Source organism: Sardina pilchardus, chromosome 11, assembly GCF_963854185.1.
Source record: "Sardina pilchardus chromosome 11, fSarPil1.1, whole genome shotgun sequence".
Taxonomy (NCBI): Eukaryota; Metazoa; Chordata; class Actinopteri; order Clupeiformes; family Clupeidae; genus Sardina; species Sardina pilchardus.
The window spans coordinates 13,868,915-13,888,733 of record NC_085004.1 but is presented as its reverse complement, the minus strand read 5'-3'; the positions used below and the strand labels follow the sequence as shown (position 1 = coordinate 13,888,733).

The 19,819-nt window shown below is 49.5% G+C and overlaps 1 protein-coding gene across 1 annotated transcript in view; it reads left to right on the top strand.

Moving 5' to 3' along the window:
- The window catches only part of syt7b (synaptotagmin VIIb), a 78,688-nt gene that overhangs the window by 41,185 nt on the left and 17,684 nt on the right, over window positions 1-19,819 (top strand). The window contains exons 4-6 of the mRNA XM_062549354.1: window positions 1,201-1,335; window positions 7,694-8,047; window positions 12,087-12,206. Of these exons, the coding sequence (XP_062405338.1) occupies window positions 1,201-1,335; window positions 7,694-8,047; window positions 12,087-12,206 (609 nt within the window). The remainder of the gene's footprint in view (window positions 1-1,200; window positions 1,336-7,693; window positions 8,048-12,086; window positions 12,207-19,819) is intronic.

Below are 19,819 nucleotides of genomic sequence, written 5' to 3'. Positions count from 1 at the left end.
GGACAACAGTACCGAGTAGTGAAAATGACACAGATATACTAAATAAATAGACAATATTATTCTAGACGCACACTAGATTGTTTATATCACATGCTTACAATGCCATTATATATGTGACTTACCATTCAGTTGTAGGTTAAATTTTTTTCATATAATGTAGCTTATAGCTAATGAGGAGTGTAAACAGATTGTTTGTCTTTCTGCTTGTCTCTCTGTCTGTCTGTCCTTCTATCTGTATGTTGATCAAAGAGTGTGTATCAGTGGGACATCTGTTCCTGTTTTACTCTCTCGTGGTGTTTGTTCGCTCTCCTCACTCGGCTTGTTTGTTCTGTGTCTCCACGTGCGTATTCACTGTAACAACCTTGCAGGTGCTCCTCTCTGATGTTGAATGTCTTTGAGGAATAAAGTGATTTTTTTGTTTTTTTTGGTCGGACACCCTCGGGAGAGGAATTATGCACAAATTAGTTTGGAATGTTCTATTATTGATTCGTTCTATTTATCTTCACAGTCTTTATGGAGAGTAGACTGGAAAATATAGAGCTGTCTCTTTTAGAAAGCCCAGTCTAAGACAGAGTGTTTCATTTCCTCTTGGATGAGAAAAAAAATGTCATACTGCATGCTATCTCTGACATCTCTCCCTTTCCCTCCACAGCCTAGCCACTCTGCCCGAGACACTGTGGTTTTTATCCAAGGTCTTTGTTATCAACAACAGTGTACGGCTCCTGCTCTCGCGACTGCAGCCGCAGTCACCGACTGTATATCTCCTCAAATGCTTGTTTTATCCTCAATCTCTCCATCAGTAACCCTTTCTCCTGGTGCTGACCCGTCTATGTGGCTGGCCTGTCTCTCTCGGCCGCCCTGCGGCTCTTTGGCCGGCCCTGCTCCAGTTTGACCTGATCCCTCTTCACTACCTTTCTCTGCCTCTGTCTCTGTGTCACCTCTCTCAATTACTGGCTCTTTCTCTCTCTCTCTCTCTCTCTCTCTCTCTCTCTCTCTCTCTCTCTCTCTCTCTCTCTCTCTCTCTCTCTCTGTCTTTCTCTCTCTCACTGTCTCTCTTTCTTTCTCTCTCTCTCTCTGTTTGTCTCCCTTTCTCTCTCTCTCTCTGAGCCCCCCCCTCCACCCCCCTCACTGTCCTCTCGTTCCTGTGTCCAGTAATCTTTTGGCTGTCCATCTCTGACCTGTCTCTCTCTCTGGCCGCAGTGATCTAGACAGGGACTTTTGGAATAACAATGACAGCAGCACCGTGCAGCAGCGGTGGAGCTCCTACCCGCCCAAGGAGTTCCTCCTAAACATGTCCCCCTATGCCCCCTACGGAGACCCACGCCTCACGCCCAAGTGAGTCTCGGTCGCGGCTGGTAAGGGACCCCTTCTCTCTGTGCAGGGCTGTAACGAGGGGGCCGGGGGGTGGGGGGAGGGGGGGAGACACCCCTCTGCATTTCAGCTGCGTGTGGAACAGACACCACCCCGCACCCCCTCAAAAAACAAAACTCTTCTCACAGACCCTTTAAGCTTTCCACCCTCTCCCTTTCCTCCGCCCTCCTTCTCCCTTTTTTCACCGTCACTGACTTAGAACAGAGAACAGAGAACAGAGAACTACAACACATAGAACAGGACAGTCGTCCCCCACATGTACACATACAAAAACACAAACACGCACACACACACACAGCCCTAGGGACATACCAGGCGAACGTATAAAAGGATAACGTGCAAATGTGCAGGCTTGTGCATGCTATCCTATTATGCATTCCGCTAGTCCGCCTATAGTTCTGGTCATAAAGTGTGTCCGCTGATCGTACCTGGGGCGCGGAACAAAGTCATTATTTGCTGATTTTTTCTGAGGAGCGGCTCTCTCCAGGGCGGGACTGAGCGCACTGAAACCGCCCGTCCGGCGCGCACTGACGGTCAATTTAAACAGGCCCTCAGAGCAAGGGCTCTCGTTTAGCCGAGCTCTCACAGGCTCACGCGCTGGCCCGCTGTAAAACCGCCGCTCTCCTGCCTGATCAATGGCGGATTTATTTCCCGAGCTGTTGCCGGCTCATCAAAAGTCCACGAGCACAAACGCGCGCGCTCGGCACCACCGGCGGCATCACAGGAGGGCCCGGGGCGAACCGCCGCACCTCTGCATGCTCCCCGACGCCCCCAGCCAGTTCGTCCCCCCCCTCTGGGACGCAACGTAAGTCCAAAGGAGGTCGGTGGGGGTGAGCCAAGTCATGCTCCGCCTCACATTTTAATTGCTTAATTGAAGTCATTATCTGGAAAGAGAGTAGTCTCTCACAGCGCTCCCAGGATAAATCAGCCGCTAATTGAATGGAGACAGTAATAGATGCACAAGTCTGGCATGCCGCGACTGAATCAGCCCACTTTTCTCTCCCTGTCTCTCCGCCACATGCCATCGGCCTGCACACTCTCCGCTCCATAGCAACATCCCAGCCAGCCCACACACACACACACACACACGCACACACAGCCGAGCCGCTCTACGGATCAGCGAAACGGCATCGCGTACGGCATCCTCAAGCATACAGTACTCCACTCTCCCAACCCCAGCCCTCCCCACCCCACCCGGCCTTCAGCTTCTTCTCCCTCTTGACCCACTTAAACAAGTATTCGGCGTTATCAAAAACGGAAGCCCTTGTCCCTACAGCCCTGCCAGCTCACTAACCCCTAACCCCTCAGCCTCTCACTGCCCAGCCCATGGGTCCACGCCATGGAGACGGACAACCCTCAGAGTCCACTGCCCAGCATGGCCGCCCATGCTAACTTTAGCCGCTAGCGTTTCCGAACACTTAGCATGCAGACACGTAGCTATGAACCTCCCACCTTTATAGCCATGGTGGCCACTTAATGAATTCTAGAGGGTTGACCGTTGACTGCAGTTGTTGTGTTCTTGTGGTGTGGTTTTAATTTGGCTGTGTGGTGGTTTTGACATGTTGTGTAGTGTTTCTTTCTGGCTTCGTCATGCATCACTTTCACTTTTTTGACTGGCTGTAAGTGTCTTTGAACACAGTTGCAATTATATGATTGAGTGAGTTCATGATTATGTACTTATTGTGCATAGTAGAATCACATCCAGTGGAGTGCAAAATTCTGACATGTGAGATTTGCAGCTACAGATTTCTTTCTTAACTTTACTTTGGACCAACGAGTGTTTTTTCTTTGTTTTTAAATTTATTTTGTTTCTTTAATTTAATTAATCACCTCAGGTTTTGGAGGTTATTCTCCAAAGGTTATGTTTACATTTTAACCATTTAGACCTCATGCACTAATGAGGTGCAACATTTCGGTGTCTACTGGCAATGAAAATTTATGGTAGAAATGTAATGATTTAGCAAAAATGGCCATGCAGCTGTTCTTAGTGTAGACTCTTACTATTGTGGCCCTAAAATAGCAGTTGGAGTAAAGCCTAGAGTATATGGTTTATTTGAAAACTTGTTACACATATTTCCCTGGCTACTTTAGAGGGTGTTGAAATGTATTCAGGCAGAACATGTGTTTGAGAAATGTCCTTAACTATTTGTAAAAGATATCTATTTCCCTGTAGCATAAATGCTAGATGTAGAATCATAACAAGGAAGTCAGGATGTGCTGCTTTGTGCTCTGTGTGGTTACTATAATGTCCGTCCTGTATTCGTGTGTCCAACTGTCAGTGCCCAGAACTATCTCTGTATTGTTCAGGTGTAGAGTCGAGTCTGGGCCTGGGTTACGTGGGAGAGGGATGATTGCTTTTCAACTGCACTTTGAAAAGAGGCAAACACGTGACAAACAATATCTGTATAGTGTCATTGATATGTAAGACCTTCTTCTCCTTTTTGTTAAAACTTGGAGGAGGAAAAATAGCGATAGCTGAATAAGGACACTTTTGCAGTTGCCATGGTTGGCTCCATGTGCGCTGCAGTCATTTGTGAGACCTTTGTTGTATTAGTGGAGCTCAAAAGGCTTCGCCGAGTGTGCCTGCTCTTGGGTTTGCCATTAAAAGGCCAGTCATGCAGGCATCTAGCACTCACCTGAGCCACTTAGCGCTTTCTTCTCCGCGCGCATGCTGGTAGGCAGTGAATGGCACTCTCCCTCCCAGCTAACCCAGGCACCAACATCCCCCCTTGCTCCTCGACCCGCTGAATTCTCTGGGCTTTCTGCACCTGTGCTCTGAGAGAGAGAGAGAGAGAAAGAAAAGAGAATAAAGTAAAGAGCTGTGACAGGACTCCTCCTACCCAGCGCTCCTCTCCGCTCCGCTCGGCTCCACTCCCTCTCTGCTGCTGCTGTTGCTGCTGCTGCTTCTTCTGTGTGGAGGGACTCCACACGTTCTGTGGCACCTCACAAACAACACTAATTATTCTGTCGCTGTCCACCTCCTCGTTCTCTTTCTCCCTCCCTCTTTCCTTCTCTCTCTCTCTCCCCTTCTCTCTCTCTCTCTCTCTCTTTCTCTTTGACTGTCTTCTCGCAGTGGGACAGTGGAGAGAGGGGAGGCGGGCGGGGGAGGGGCGGGGAGGGGGCCCAATCGCAGTGACAGCGTAAAGAGCATGATGGCAGGGGCCAGCAGGGCCGGCAAATGGCAGACGGTCCAGAGCCACCTGCACTCCGGAGGCCTGAGATCCAGCAAGTGAGTGGCAGGACCTATTAGCCCAAGTTTGCATGGAAAACACCCCCCCCCCCCCCCCCGACACACGGGCGCAAACCAGTGGGGAGCTGGCAGATTCTTATTCGGGAATTCTCAGCGATATATAAAATGGAAATGTTTTGTGGGTATAGAGGCAGGCAGATTGGCAAAACAGTGAAAGAGTGAAAAATGGATACAGAAGAAGAGTCTCTCTCTTTTATGAGAGCAATGGTTATGAGAACAATACTGCCAAGGGCTAAGTTGAACACCTTACGCATCTGCTTGAGATTGTCATATACAGGCACATTGAAGCAAAGTAGTTCAGAGCACTGCATTAAATATGTATTTGAGACAATAACCTGAGACACCTGAAATGTAGCATTCCTATATGATTTATTTTAAATTCTGGGTTTCAATCTTTTCTACGCACAGCTTTTCTTTATGGTTCTATTAAAGACGCGTTTGAACACATCAGACACACTGCTGTTATCATTTCTCCTTCACCTCTTGTGCACTTTTCCACTCTCCTGTGTGTGTCTTTTCAGTCCACATTCACACACATTCTCCATCTATAATTGCTTTTCTATTTCGGGATAGTTAGGAGAGCCTCGCTCTTCCCGGGATTTTCGCACCTTCCCGTGTGTGGATAAAGCCAGCCCCTCTCGCTCCCCTCATTTGGGCCTTTTGCCTTTACATACTGCGCTCCCAAGGTCCTTCTATCATTTAATTTCATTTTATTTAAGTTATTTAAGTTCGGAACGTGGGATTTGAATCAGAATCTCTTGCGGATTCTGAATTGATGGTTCAAGGCCATAATAAGGCCTTGCGAGCGCCCTCATCTTGAACATAGTTGCACTCTGGGAGAGTGTTCAGTCATGCCGCTGAATTGGTAAATCATTTTTTTCCCCCATCTGTTTGAAATTGGTGGAGCAGAGGTGAGTTGAGAAAAAAAAAATCTAAGTTATAAGAATAAAACATTTAAAGGCGATAGAAGATGTTGGTCTGAATTTGAAAGAGACATTGATTGTACCAGAAGTTTTTCAGCCTTGGGGAAAAAGTTCCTCTATTTTTTTTTTCTCTTGCATTTTGCTGTTTTTAAATGTCCTTCACCATGGAGTGCATGGCAAAGCTTGTCAGTCAGAGCTCAGCGCTAATATTCATGAGAAAATCATCGCCAAACTTGCATCGCAGGTGGCACAGTCAGCTTAATTACATCTCCACGTGCTGAAGGTGGTTTATCTTTTGTCTCCCTCTTTGTCCTTGTCTCCCTCATATTTTAATTTGCCTCATCACCCCTACCATGCCCTTCCTTCATCATTACCACATCATTTCCTGTTTGCGTTCCCATTCACCCTGCTCTGTTTTTTTGGTTTGTGCGATTTCTTCTTTTCCTCCTACCCATACAAGACCAGTAAAATGTGGGCCAGCTAATCTGTTAGAGAGAAGAGAGTCAGTCAGTTTTATGTGTGTAAACTTACTCCCCATTTGGAAGCTGTAATGCTGTCAAAGGGAAGTGTAGTGAGTGTGATTTAAGTGTAAACCAGAGGTGCTGTCTGCATTTTGTGCAAATCTGCAAACACGTCTGAATATTGGAAATGTGAGTGTATACTTTTTTTGTGAGGTTGCTCTGGAGGAGCAACACAGCTATAGCCAAAACACTTCAACTCATCACACGCTATGGTTTCACCAGCTCAATGTTTCAACGTTTGCCTGTGTGGCCCATTCAGAAACAATTACATTTTGCCAGTCACATCCGCCAGTGCCATTCTATGTAACTCTCATACACACTAACCATAACAAACACCAGATATGCATCTAATGTGGTCATGTGCATTTGTCGTAGATTCATCATCACCATGCGCATCACACAGGGTGTGCATGGGGTAAAAGGTGTGTGTGTGCGTGTGTGTGTGTGTATGTGTGTGTGCGTGTGAGAGAGAGTGTGTGTGTGCGCGCATGCACGTGCGTGTGTGTGTGTGTGTGTGTGTGTGTGTGGAGGGGAGGCCGAATTGAGAGCGCGGAGTAAGAATTATTACTGGCATTAATCCAGTCCTCCGTCCACAAATGGCCTCGTCTAAGACGCCTCCCCTGAGCACTCAACAAGATATACAACAGCGGGGGCAAAGCAAAGAGTGTTTTCAGCCCGGTCCAAGCGCAGTAAATCCTCCAGTCAGACGCCGGCACCCTGACTGACGGGTTCTGACTCCCGTCTACAGTTAGCAGAACCGACAAGCGAAAGCAAAATAAAACAGGCAGGACCTGAAGCTATCCAGCTGAGAAAGCGAGTCTAACAAAGGGGATTAGGGGGAGAGGGGAGCTAGATGAAAGATGCTGAAGAAGAAGAGAGAGAGACAAATGTGGGGATGTCTAAAAGGGAATTTAGCATGGGTAAGTGGAATGAAGGGACGATTTAGTCAGCCAGTGTTGATGAGGAGACGTACTGTGCAAACGAAGCACAGACATAATCATGCATGTGAATGTGCAGTATATGCATACACTAGTCATGATGTTTTTTTTAGCTGAAACGAAATCTATTGGGTCTGGTTGGTTTAACTGAAGAGCAGGAAGACCCAGAATCCAACCGTGATTGGTGAGGGAGATTGACTAAAGGCTTCCAGTGTTAAGAAGAGCGTTGTGTGTTCCTGATGCTTGTGGCTGACTTTGCTCTGTTTCTCTCTTCCTCCTTCACGTCATCCCCCTGAATCTCTCTCCTCCATAATGGATGTCTCCTGACTGGTCTTTGTTCTCCCCATTCTTACTCTCCTTGTTCGACGCTGTGTGTGTGTGTGTGCACACGTTTGTCCTCTCCGAATACCTCTCTTCTTTCCCCCCCTCACGTGCCATCGCTCATTTCCCCCCCACCCCCTGACCCGAGTGCCCGTGTCATTCTCTCACTTTTTCAATTCCTCCTCTTTCCCTCCATTTTGATCACTCCGTCCCTCCCTCTGCTACCACCACCACTGTCCTTCCTTTCTGTCCACTGACCCCCCCCACCATCTCCCCTCCTCCCTGACCCCCTCCCTGTCACCTACACGCCTCCCTCTCTCCTCCGTCCCATTGCTTGTATCTCCACTCCTTTCTCCTCCATCTGGGCAGCTTTGGGGACCCCTCCCTGTCCTCTGCCTCCACCCTGGAGCACATCCCTTCCTCGGCCGCCCGCCCACGGCCCCTGGTGAGGCAGCAGAGCCTCCAGCAGCCCCTATCCCACCAGCCTCCGCCGGGCCCCAACGACCCCCCGGCAACATCTCAGAGCCTGGGCCAGCTCCATACGGGGCCGGGCGGCGGGGGGAACCGGGGAGGTCCGCGGGGGGTGCGTGGTAGTCCGGCTGGAGCAGGGGCCTCGCGATACAGGGGAGGCGGAGGAGGAGGGAGGTCTCGCTCAAACCCGGGCAGCGTGGACCACGTGATGGGACAGATTCGCCGGAGAGGACTGGACGTCAAGTCGTTCCTGTAAGTCAATACATTCACACCTCATGTACTTCCTGTTTACCGTTTTTTGTTTATTATTGTGCACCTCTTCCAGCTGTGTGGTCTCTAGTGTCATTCCAACAACTCTCTCTATTTCTCCAACACGTTTGCCTGCTAATGGTTGTGAATGTGAGCGCTGCTGGCTTGGTGCGCTCTCAGGCAGCCATTTGCCTGATTAAATAATTAGCATGTGGTTATGATTGTTGTCTCTGTAATGTCTCATTTACGCTATTCATTAAGTTCTCCGACTAGATCCGCTAGCCGCGGTGGCTGTGTTAGCCGGTTCGGCTCGGCCCCGTATTTATCATGCCTGGTTACGCTCGCAGCCTGCCGGTGGCCTTCTGTCCCGCTCTGTGTCCATCTGTCTGGGTTCAGTGTGTATGTACTGCTGACACCTGCCCACTCCAGGGTAGGAAAAGGCCCAGGGGAGAGGATTAGTGTGCGTGTGTGTGTGTGTGTGTGTGTGTGTGTGTGTGTGTGTGCGTGTGTGTGTGTCTGTGTCTGTGTGTGTGCTTGTGTGTGTGTGTGTGTGTGTGTGTGTGTGTGTGTGTGTGCGTGTGTGTGTGTCTGTGTCTGTGTGTGTGCTTGTGTGTGTGTGTTTGTGTGTGTGTCTGTGTCTGTGTCTGTGTCTGTGTGTGTGTGTGTGTGTGTGTGTGTGTGTGTGTGTGTGTGTGTGTGTGTCTGTGTGTGTGTCTGTGTGTGTGTGTGTGTGTGTGTGTGCGCACGCACGCATTCTCACATGGGGCGTTCATGTCGAAGCGTCCGTGAGTGCGTGTATAAATACCGGCAACATTTATCCCAAAATAATCTGCCCCTGCAAAGCCGTTCCTATACGGAAACGCCGGCGGCACCCGCTACCCAGGCCGGCTTCAGAGGCGAACGAGGAGAGCGAGTGACCCCACGACTCTGACGAGCGCGTGACCCCGGCGACACGGCGGGGATCATGTCGGAAGGCCCTGATTTATCACACTAATGGATTCACTCGCCGGTGCCGTGACAGGAAGCCAGTGGCCGGCCGCGGACGTGCTCGCCGCAGGGGAGCTCTGGCAGCCTTGACCCCGGTGACATTGCAGCTTGCTCCCCACAAAAGACAAATCCAATATGCGGTGACCTCCGTTAAATCAATCAACGTGAAGCACACCTGACACAAAATGGCGGCAGATATTAGGCGGCGACAGAAGCAGGGAAGGGAGCAGCTAAAGCAAGGACGGCGATAAAAATGTGACAGCATAAAATAATGAAAAAAGCTAAATAATAAAAAAATGAATAAAAAACAGGATCTGTAAAGATGAATGGTAATGTATGGATTGGGTTACTCAAACGTGTAATTGGATTGAGTGGCGGCATTATATTGCTAAGCTCAGTGTCAGATCACAGCACTCCGCTCTAGTGTTGTTATTGAAGTGCATCGTTTAATGTGTTTGTGGTAAACGGCTATAGCTTGGTGCTGCATCGTATGAATGGTAGCCTGTGGGAAGTGTATTAGCAAATACACCCACACACACAACCACACACACACACACACAATCACACATCCACAGGCGCGTGTGTTTATCAGTGCCGAGCGTGGGTCTGCTGACTGCTGCGCGTGAAGGTGAGGCTCAGAGGCTAAGCGGCGGTATGTAGAGGATGTTAGCAGGTTAACTCCACCCAGCATTGATCTCCTGTCCCCAGCATCATTACCCTCAGGATGGACTGTCACCGTCACTGGGCAGAGGCAGCTCGCCTCGTCCACCCGCCCGTCCGCCCGCCCGCTCGCTCGCTCGCTCGCCGAGGGAGGAGGGGCTCTCACTGAAAGGGCCGAGTCAACCATGGAGGCCTGGAGGAGACGAGGAGGAAGCGTTCGGGGGGGGGAAAAAACAGGAAGGAAAAATAAAAAAAACACGAAAATGGCTCCTAAAGACGTGCGCCATTGTCAACGCCTCAATGTGACGGTGGCACTGGAGAGGGAGAGCGGCGGCGCGGTGCGGCGCGGTGTGATGCGGTGTGGTGCACTGTAATGCGGTGCATCGGCCCCGCTGACTCCCGCCGGCCTGCCCGTGATCTGCATGCGTAATCGTCGTTTTACACCGAGGCCATCGCACGGCGCTCACACACACGTCTGCCCACACGCCATTACGCACCGCTGTCACTTAACAAGAGGTCAGATGGGAGATGTGTGCTGCTATTGTGCGGGGATGAAAGCGCTAAGACCTTTTAAAGTAAATATCCTCAAGCGTGGCTCGCACTAGTGGCTTTTCATTATACTTCATGCTGCATATGAAGGAAAAATAACAGGACAGAGTGCAGAAAATGTGAACGGGTGAATTAGCTGGGGAACTACGACATTCTCCTCCTCCTCCTCCTCCTCCTCTTCACCTTACTCACCCAGGTACTACACACACACACACACACACACATACACACACACACACACACACACACACAGAGACATCATTGCCCTGTCTCTACAAGGCCTCGGGGCTCTTTGTGGTCCCTGTGAATAAGTTTGTGGGCGGGGACGGAGCCTTAGGCTGGAGCCACAGTTCTTCAAGTCACCCAGGTCTCCACGACCTCCTCTCACCTGGGCAGTGCAGCAGCAGGCCGTGCCAGAGCAAGACCTGAACTAGAGGCATATTGGGAGGAGGTCTGTAGCCTCCTCAGGAATATCTCCTTGCTCATCTCCCTGGGGGTTAATGAATGAGAAGTGTGTGCCTGTGTGTGTAGAGTGGTGTATGTGTGTTTGTGTAGAACTGTTTGTGTGTGGGGGGTTGTGTGTGTGTGTGTGTGTTTGCGTGTAGTGTGTTGTAATGGTCCTCAAGTGTGTGTGTTTGTGTGTGGTGTGTTGTAATGGTCCTCAAGTGGCCCTTGTTTTAGGGCCAGTGTAATCGATGGCCACCGTGGGCGATGCTAATGCCTCCCCAGCGTGACCCTGGTTTTTAAGTGCTACCTTGTTCTGACTGGTTTACATGCCGACCTGCCAATAACACAGCTCGGTGTGTAAATCAGAATGGGGAAAGGTGGATCGAGAGATAGCACAAGAGAGCGAAAGGGACAGAGAGAGAAAGAGAGAGAGAGGGAGGGATGGTATCGGGATGACTGAGAGGCTGCGAGTCGCTAATGAAGAGTATCGGCAGAAATGGAGATGATTTTTTCCGCAGGAGAGGATTAATTGAGAGCACGGGCACGAGAACACAGCCCCGCAGACACGGGACCACGACGAGAGAAGCTCAGGGACACAGAGAGGGAGAAGAAAGACAAGGACGAAGAGTTAGTGCCTCGTCGATGCTGGAAAAGAACCTTAGTGAGGACTGCTGGGAGAAAAGCAATAAGAGCAGTGCCAATCAGTGGTCAACTTCATCATCTATAGCTTTAGCATGCATTGATTGGAGTAGCTAAGGAATCCATAGCTCCTTAGCTCAACATGTCCATAACTGTGTGGCCCTTGTTGTATTTACGCACAGCTATTTTAAGATATTAATGAGCTTTTATTAAATGGAGGATGAGCAGAATGTGTGTTTTGTTTTTTATCCCCCTAGAAGTACAGTGAGTGAACAACGATGAAAGGATAGCAAAGCAAAGGGAATCGGGGAGACGAATCTCGGCGGCAGGAGGGGGCCGAGCGGCGCAGTGTGAGAGGAGTGAAACCCGAGTCGAGGCAGAAATAAAATACAAATTCAATGCCAGGAGATCAGGGCGGGTGGAGATGAGTGGTGGAGATGGAGGAAACGCGAGGTAGAGCACAGAAAAAGCCCCAGGAAAAAATGAGTCACCTCACTGCTTGAGGCGTTCCACAAGTGAGGATTTTTTTTTTTTTTTTTTTTTTTTTGAGGGAATCCAGACTTGGGGAAATGCCCCAAGAAAAGGGATGGTGTGCACATGTGTGAGTAGGGCTACCTGCGCGTGTGATCTTTTTCAAGTGGTTATAAAAGGTCCACATGTCCTTAAAACATGTCAAATTAGTGAACACATGAGTGGATTATTTAGCTATTTTAATCATCTTTGTGCCTGCTTTCTCCTCCTGGTGTGTTTTCTTTGGCAGGGAAGGGAAGATGGTGGTCTTATCCCTGGCGATCGGATTGGCTGAACAAGATGACTTTGCCAACCTTCCAGACCTTCAGGAGGCACCAGCGGACCAAGAAACACCAACCTCCGACAAGAGGTACGATGAGAGAGAGAGAGAGAGAGAGAGAGAGAGAGAGAGAGAGCAGTGGGGGAGGGGGAGAGATGGAAGTCACATTGAATGTATATGAGGAGAAGGACAAGGCGGGAGGACGGAATGGGAATTGGCACGTTGCATGTGTGAGGCTTCCCGTGGAGATTTTGGGAGGGTTTAAATACGATAGGGACACAGGCGCTCAGGACAGAGAGAGAGAGAGAGAGAGAGACAGCAGGAGAGAGAGAGATGGCAGGAGAGAGGGCTAGAGAGAGAGAGAGAGAGACAGCGAGGGAGAGAGAGACACGGCGGGAGAGAGGGATAGAGAGAGAGAGAGACAGCGAGAGAGAGAGAGACACGGCGGGAGAGAGGGATAGAGTGAGCACACCAGTAGGAGCCATTCCATCTGTCGTCCAGTGTCCTGTAATTGGACAGGGACTGGTGAATCCTATGCGACTCTCTGGTTGTGGTATGTAGTGATGAAATTAAGCTCTGTCAGTGTGAGTGGTTAGAGTGTAATGAGCTTTTTCCCAATTTAATGGGATTCTGGGTTCCACAGGATGGTCTGCTAACAGCCACTCACAGGCTGTGGTATTATGAAATAAGGGTCTCCAACCACCTCCCTCCTCTCCAACCTTTTCCCCATCCATTTGGTGACTGATGCTCCGTCCAGTGGTGACGCTTACGTGTGGGAAAAGCTTGACCACAGCTGTTGTGTCCTCCAAGCTAATGTAGCTGGCAGGTTTGAAATTATGCTCTACTGACAGCCTGAGCCTGTAAAAGGGCATTTGACAAACTGGTGAATGAGGTGCTGAGGTTGAATGTTTTTTTTTTTTTTTAAACTTTCTACTTGAGAATGTGTGTCCTGATCTCGTGGCCATTGTTATTAAGGGCCAGAAATGACCTAATTTGTATTTATGCATGAATAAACCAGTAACTAAATGTCAGCTCCCATCCTGTTAGCTGAAGAAGAGAGAGCATCTTCTAAAGAATCAGGCCATTTTCAGCTACATTAGCCTAGTGGAGAAAAAAAAAACACGTCCTGATGACGTTCAACGGTCCCATCTCTCGGCATGGCTCTGGAAGAGCTATTTTCTCTTCAGCGCAGTGAGACGCTTGACTCAGCTTATTGTCTGTAGGTCAGATTTATTTCAGTGTTTCACATTCAGAGTACAGACACATTGGGTAAGAAGATGGTATGGGTGTCTCATCCACCTTCCACCTCGCGAGAGCTGCCATAACTCTTAACTTCACAGCCCAGATATAGGTCTCAGTCAGGGAGCACAGCATCCCCCGCTGGAGATTGCAACACGACCCTTTCCCTTTCGGTCGTGACGCATGACTGGGTCCCTATATCTTCGTCACTGTAGAAAAGTACATGTTTTCCCACAAAGCATATCTGTCAGCAATGTTCAGGGAATTCACCAAGTAATCTACTGATGCAAATGCATAGATAGAATATACTGTATATAAGCAAATGCATAGAATATAGACATACATATTGCGTATACTGCACTCGAAGTTTTCACTTTGCAGTCGTCTCCTCAGATTCCATCCTGTCATTCCTCCCTTGCAAATTGCATCCTCCCTCCTCAAACCCTCGCACGTTTACCTTTATGTCGCTCTTCTCCCCCTCCTTCCCTCCCCACCCTGTAGCTTCCCGTCAGCCAGGCTTGTCCTCGGCGCCCCCGCCCCCCCACCCACCCTCTCGTTCTCGTCGGCGCAGCGGAGGGTTTGATCTGGGGGTTGGGGTGTCGTGACGGGTGCCGGGTGCCGGGTGGGGGCGTGCTGCTCATTAGATGCTAGCGTGGTCCCCGGCGCCTCACGCCCGGCTATAAATACAACCGCCTCCGTCTGACGCTCACAACGCTACCATCCCCTGACAGCTCACTAGGGTACACACACACACACACACACACACACAGAGAGAGAGAGGGAGAGAGAGCGAGAGCGCTAGGCAGACGGGTGTACTTCACAGACACACCGTCTTGGTGAGAAACGGAGGTATGAAAAGAACTGCGGGGTGAATTAACAGACAAACTTCTCGGATACTAGAAGTGCCTTTCCCTTGTCTTTGGCTACTGGGAGCCTGCCAGCATACCTGCACGCTCCACATGGCCACAATAGGCATCACACAGAGTCCACCGCACCCTTCATCACCAATGTCTCCACATAATCTAATCAGGGCCCAGCAGTGGATCGCTCTCGCAGGCTGATATCAGGTGATATATTGTGCTGTCTAGTGAAAACCAATAAGACATTATCACGATCATCGTAGGGTGAGGCATGCCCAACATGCGGGGCTAAAATAGGCATGTGACATTTTAGCGTGAGGAGACCTTGCGGCCCTATAAAAGCCCATGTTTCATGGCTGTACTGTCATGACAACCCTTTAAAGCCTTGACCCGGCAGTATAACACCCCCTGGGCGATGGGACCAGTGCGCCCTCTTCATCCTCTGCCCTGTCTTTTGGGACATCTGTCAACCATCAGCCTTTAATCACAGCCAGTCTGGTACCCGGAGGGGAGGGTGGATGTGGGTGGGGTGGGGATGGGTGGGGGGGCGGGGGGTATGGGGTCCATGAGGCTGAGGCACAGAGTGTCCTTGCTCGACTAATAACTGCCTTCAATCATCGCCGCTGTCCAGACCTCCGTCTCTCCCCGTCGAGAGTCGCTGCTCCCCCTGGCCACCCACTGGCCTTTTGACGAGGACCAGCGGACAGCGGATGATGGATCCCCAAAAGACAGAGAGAAAGAAAACAATGTGCCGCCACGGGAACGAGCGGGCAGGCAGGCAGGGCCCACGCGCCAGTCACCCGGGAGATCAAACAGACCGATACATTTGAGGGTGGATTTCTGTCTGGAGGGAGGGCGGTGAAGGGTCGCGATGCGGGGATGACACCGCGCGATAGGAATCTGCGCAGTGGAAGTGGACTTCTGTGTGAAGGCACTGGCTCTTTTGCGGTGTCATTATAAAGGTCACGACCTCAGCGAAGCGCTGCCGTGTGCCTTTTTTTTTTTTACAAGGGCGGGGAGATAGGACATCTAGAGCGGAGCGTTTACATAGAGATTGCCATGTTATGGAGATGAATGCAAATTTATGCGCAGGGTGGGACGCACCTTTAAGCGCAGTCAGAGGCAGGTTCAGAGCGATGCTGCGACTGAACTATAGGACCGTCCCCTGTTCATGCCCCCTTCATAGACCCCGGAAAGGGAGAACCAGCAAAAAAAAAAAAGAAAAAGGAAAGAAATGAAACACCAAGCAGCTCCTTGGGGAGTGATGCTGTTAATCAAAGTTCTTGTACTCAGTGTTGGAATAATGGTCTCCCTTCCCTCCCCTTAGCCCGTGCGGCCCAGTTAGAAATGAATCTCAATATTACAGCATCCTGAAGGCAGCCATCGACTCCACATGGCACCACAGAGGCCATGATGAGATCAATCTGCTTCAGAAACAACTAATACATCAACATAATGTAAGAGCTATACTGTTGAACAGCTCTGGATATTGGTCAAGGAAAGCTATGAGGAAATTGCTTTTTTTTTCACGTGGTGACAGATATCTGTATCAATATGCACATCAGCAGTGATCAATTGCCTCTCTAAATGAGTTGTGCTTGTTACTGTGAGACCCGAAGCCACCACTGAAACAGTCCCACACAGCGCTGAGTATTCGCAAAATCCAAACTTCACCATTGCGGTGTGTGCTCTAAAAATAGCTTCCTTGGCTCCACTGCCACTGGTCTCTTGAAGGTGCTTGTTGTTTGGATGGTGTGTCTCTGTCTGAAACAGCATCACTTCCACTTTATCTAGCATATCGGAACTGGTTCATGTTGACAGGTGGGAGATGCGTTCATTTACCAGCCCCTTATGAGGAAATTGTTGAATGACCTACTTCTTTTTCTAAGAGTTCCAAGAACATCCTGTGCTAAAAAAAAAAAAATCACTTCAGTCATTTTTTATGTGCATTAATAATTTTGAAACATTGTCTCAAGGCACTTCACAGAATTCAAAGCCTAGCAAAAAAAAAGGCACATCAGCCTAACTGTGGTGACGGTATCACGAGAGGAACATGAGACTGAGATTAACACATGAAGACAGTGTATCGAATGAGCATGTCAATTAGGCCGTTAGCACAGGCCAGGAAGCTTCTCAACTGCCTGCACAGTTCATGTACTTCATGTGTGACTATATGTCTTCGTTTGATTTGAGCAAACCCAGACTCTGATGCACTGACAGCGTGACTTTCATACAGTCAATTCCTTTGTGTTATAGCCGCATTGTGTATAAGCCGCAGGACAGTGTTTTATGCCAGTTAAAAGAAACAAAACCATATTAATAGCACATTAACTGCACGCATGTATTACCGTCATAGCTGAAGAAATGTTGCCAAATCGATGTATAAGCCGCGGCTAACAGTTTGGAAGTCACGGTAGTAGCGCCTGTTTTACAAAAGGCAGCCTGTCCTCTTGTGGTTGCAACTACCACATCTGTCCGCGTCCGCATGCTCTGCCTATGGGCTGTGTACAGATCGTGCCACATGTGGGACCGGAGCCGCGCAGCCCTCGGAGCCCTCTCATGTTCCTGCGTCCCTCTCATATGGATAGGCAGCTGCAGCCAACCATATGCACTGGAGCAGGCATCAGTGTTGATGAGCTCGTGGAAAATGATGATGCAAATATTTGTTGACGTCTGGGATGCCTTGGGAAATTTGTTGATGTGGTACTTTCACAGCTGTGCTTTGACCTGCCAGTGCAAATATTTTATGTTTTTTTTTAAAGGGAAAGCCTTGAATATGTGTTTGATTACTAACTTCTGGAGTAGGGTTTAATTGAAAGCAGACGCAGTGTCGAACTACCAGTAGTTTATTTTAAATATGGTAGTTTTAAAATTGGGTGGATAGCTTGTTTTTTGTCCAAATACCAGGTTGTAAAGGAAAATACCGTGTGTGATAGTTTGAAGTCAGCGATATCGGAATTTTTTTACCTCTGATACATGAAATACTTTTGCCTCTGTTCTCCACTTTAATCCCAAGGCATGCAACATAAAAGACAAGAGGTTAAGTGGTGGTAATAAAGACAAAGTTGAAAACACATCAACCTAATATAGGGATTTAGATTTTTGAAGGTGGAACAAAGACTATGCAAAAATCATACTTCTGTCGTTCCTAGGCATGCTGAGACTTTGCAGTCTCTTTTTTTTGATAACGATGACATTTGCGTAGACGTGCATGGATTAAAACTAGTGCCAATTTAAAGACTATTACTTCATCTATAGCTTGATGGTGTGATAACACCTTTCTCCTTAATGTTAATTGGCACCAGGGTAGCTGTGAAATGAAGTGGTTGGCTGGTATTGATTGGATACGGCAAAGCAACATGGTGCGTTGCACACTGAGCCATTCCTCTCCTCTCCTCTTCTCTTCTCCTCTCCTCTTCTCTTCTCTCCTCTGCTCTCCATTCCTCTCCTCTCTTCTCCTCTCTCCTCTCCTCTCTATCCCTCTCCTCTCCTCTCCTCTCTTCTCTCCTCACTCTCCACTCCTCTCCTCTCTATTCCTCTCCTCTCTCTCCTCTCCTCTCCTCTCCTCTCCTCTCTCCTCTTCTCTTCTCCCCTCTCCTTTTCTCTCTTCTCGGCCTCATTGTGGTGGATGCCACCACTCTGCTCTGCTCTGCTCTGCATGGCCTTTTAGAGAAAAAGAAGCCTGCTGAGGCGGCCAGCTTAAGTCTCTCTGTCAGGGAGAATCACACTAAGAGGCACACACGCTCCCAGACGCAACACACACACACACACACACACACACACACGCACATGCATACAAATACACACACACACACACATACACACACAGTCGCGTGTGCACACACACACGCACTCACACAAATACACACACACACACACAGACTCACACAAATATACACACACGCACATAGGCACGCAGACAGACAAACACACTCCGTCAGGGCTGCCAAGCCAGGACACGGCAGCTCAGTATCGCCAGCATCCCCCCTGATATGGAAATAAAGGTTGGCCAAGCGTGACAGTGCAGGGGCTTACTGTGCGCTCTCCCCTCAACCTCCACGCACACACACACACACACACACACACACACACACACACACGGGCACACACACACACACACACAGACACACACACACACACACACACACACGGGCACAAGCTCAGGCAAAGGACATAAATAAAGTCCTAACCCTCTGCCATGTTCCACGCACTGGGCCCGCTGTGCGAGGCGGCATTACACGCACATGCACATACGCTGCTCCAGTACCTTCGGCTCTGGACCGGCCAGCCGGACCGCCCTCCTCGCTCCCGCCTCGCTCCCGGGGCCGTGCTGTCTTCCTCTGGTCCGAGTGTCTCACGTCGCTGCGTCTCGTTGATGTCCACTGAATGAGACAACGTCTGTTTTGATAGCTTTTTGGCCTCTGGAAGGATTGCCGCACGCTGCCCAGGCGGCGGCTAACGCTCGGCACAGGGCCCGGCGCGGATCTGGCCCACTTCCGTTCCGGAGCCCGATGTCCTCCAGCTGCTGATGTCTGCATGACCTGTCAAGTGCAGGCTAACAGGCAGGGGGCCGCAGCAGCAAAGCTCCTTCATTGTATTCGCAGAGTCCTCATCGCTTTCATTTCCACCTCATTGGCCTCAAGAAATCCGTGTGAGCTTTTTTATATGAAAAACAACTCCAACTGGAGAGTGTTTGTTTGTTTACCCACAGTGCCATTGGACTCGGATATGGAGGCAGCAGCTGCCATTCTGTGCTCCGACTTAAGTCCAATTGGAGTGACCCCTTCTTGCATTTAGGTTTCAGCGCTGACCTGTTTGAGCAGCACCACACCAGCGTTGGGCTAAAAACAACAAATGTAGGTCAACCGGAGAGACGACTTTTTATATATATATATATATATATATATATATAAATGCCACTTCGGTCTTGCTGCAAGCACCGAGCGCTATGCCGTTTGAGTCAGAACAGTGAAAGAATTAAATAAAGAGAGACGGGTTATATAATTCAGGCGCCTTTGAAGAGTCTCCTCCCGAGTGCAAACAGTGGAACTTTGCATGTGGCGGCGGCGCGCTGTCGCCTCAGCTCATTTGGTTTCCGTAGAAACTAATTGAATTGAAATGAAAACGAAGTGCTTGGTGGCATGTGTCCAGCTGAGGAACGGTGACTGTTAATGAAGGGAGTGTCACAGCCAAGAGGGTGCGCACACCCACGGGCACACACCCATACACAAGCATGCCCATCGACACACACACATACACATACACATATTGACACACACACACACACACACATATTCACACACACACACACACACACACACACACACACACACACACACACAATTACTACATACAAACACAAACACGAGCATACTCACTGAGACACACACACACTCAAAGAACACAAACACACACATACGAACACAAATACTTACATACAAACTCAGACTGCAGTCCTCCCTCAGGCCTTGGTCTGGCCATGGCCCCTTGAGCTCCCTGCCTCTGCTGCTCTCCACACACTGCCTGCTGAGCTAAAAACAGAATGGGCAAGCATGACTCCGACCACTGGTCACATGGTGGGGGAAGTGTGTGTGTGTGTGCGTG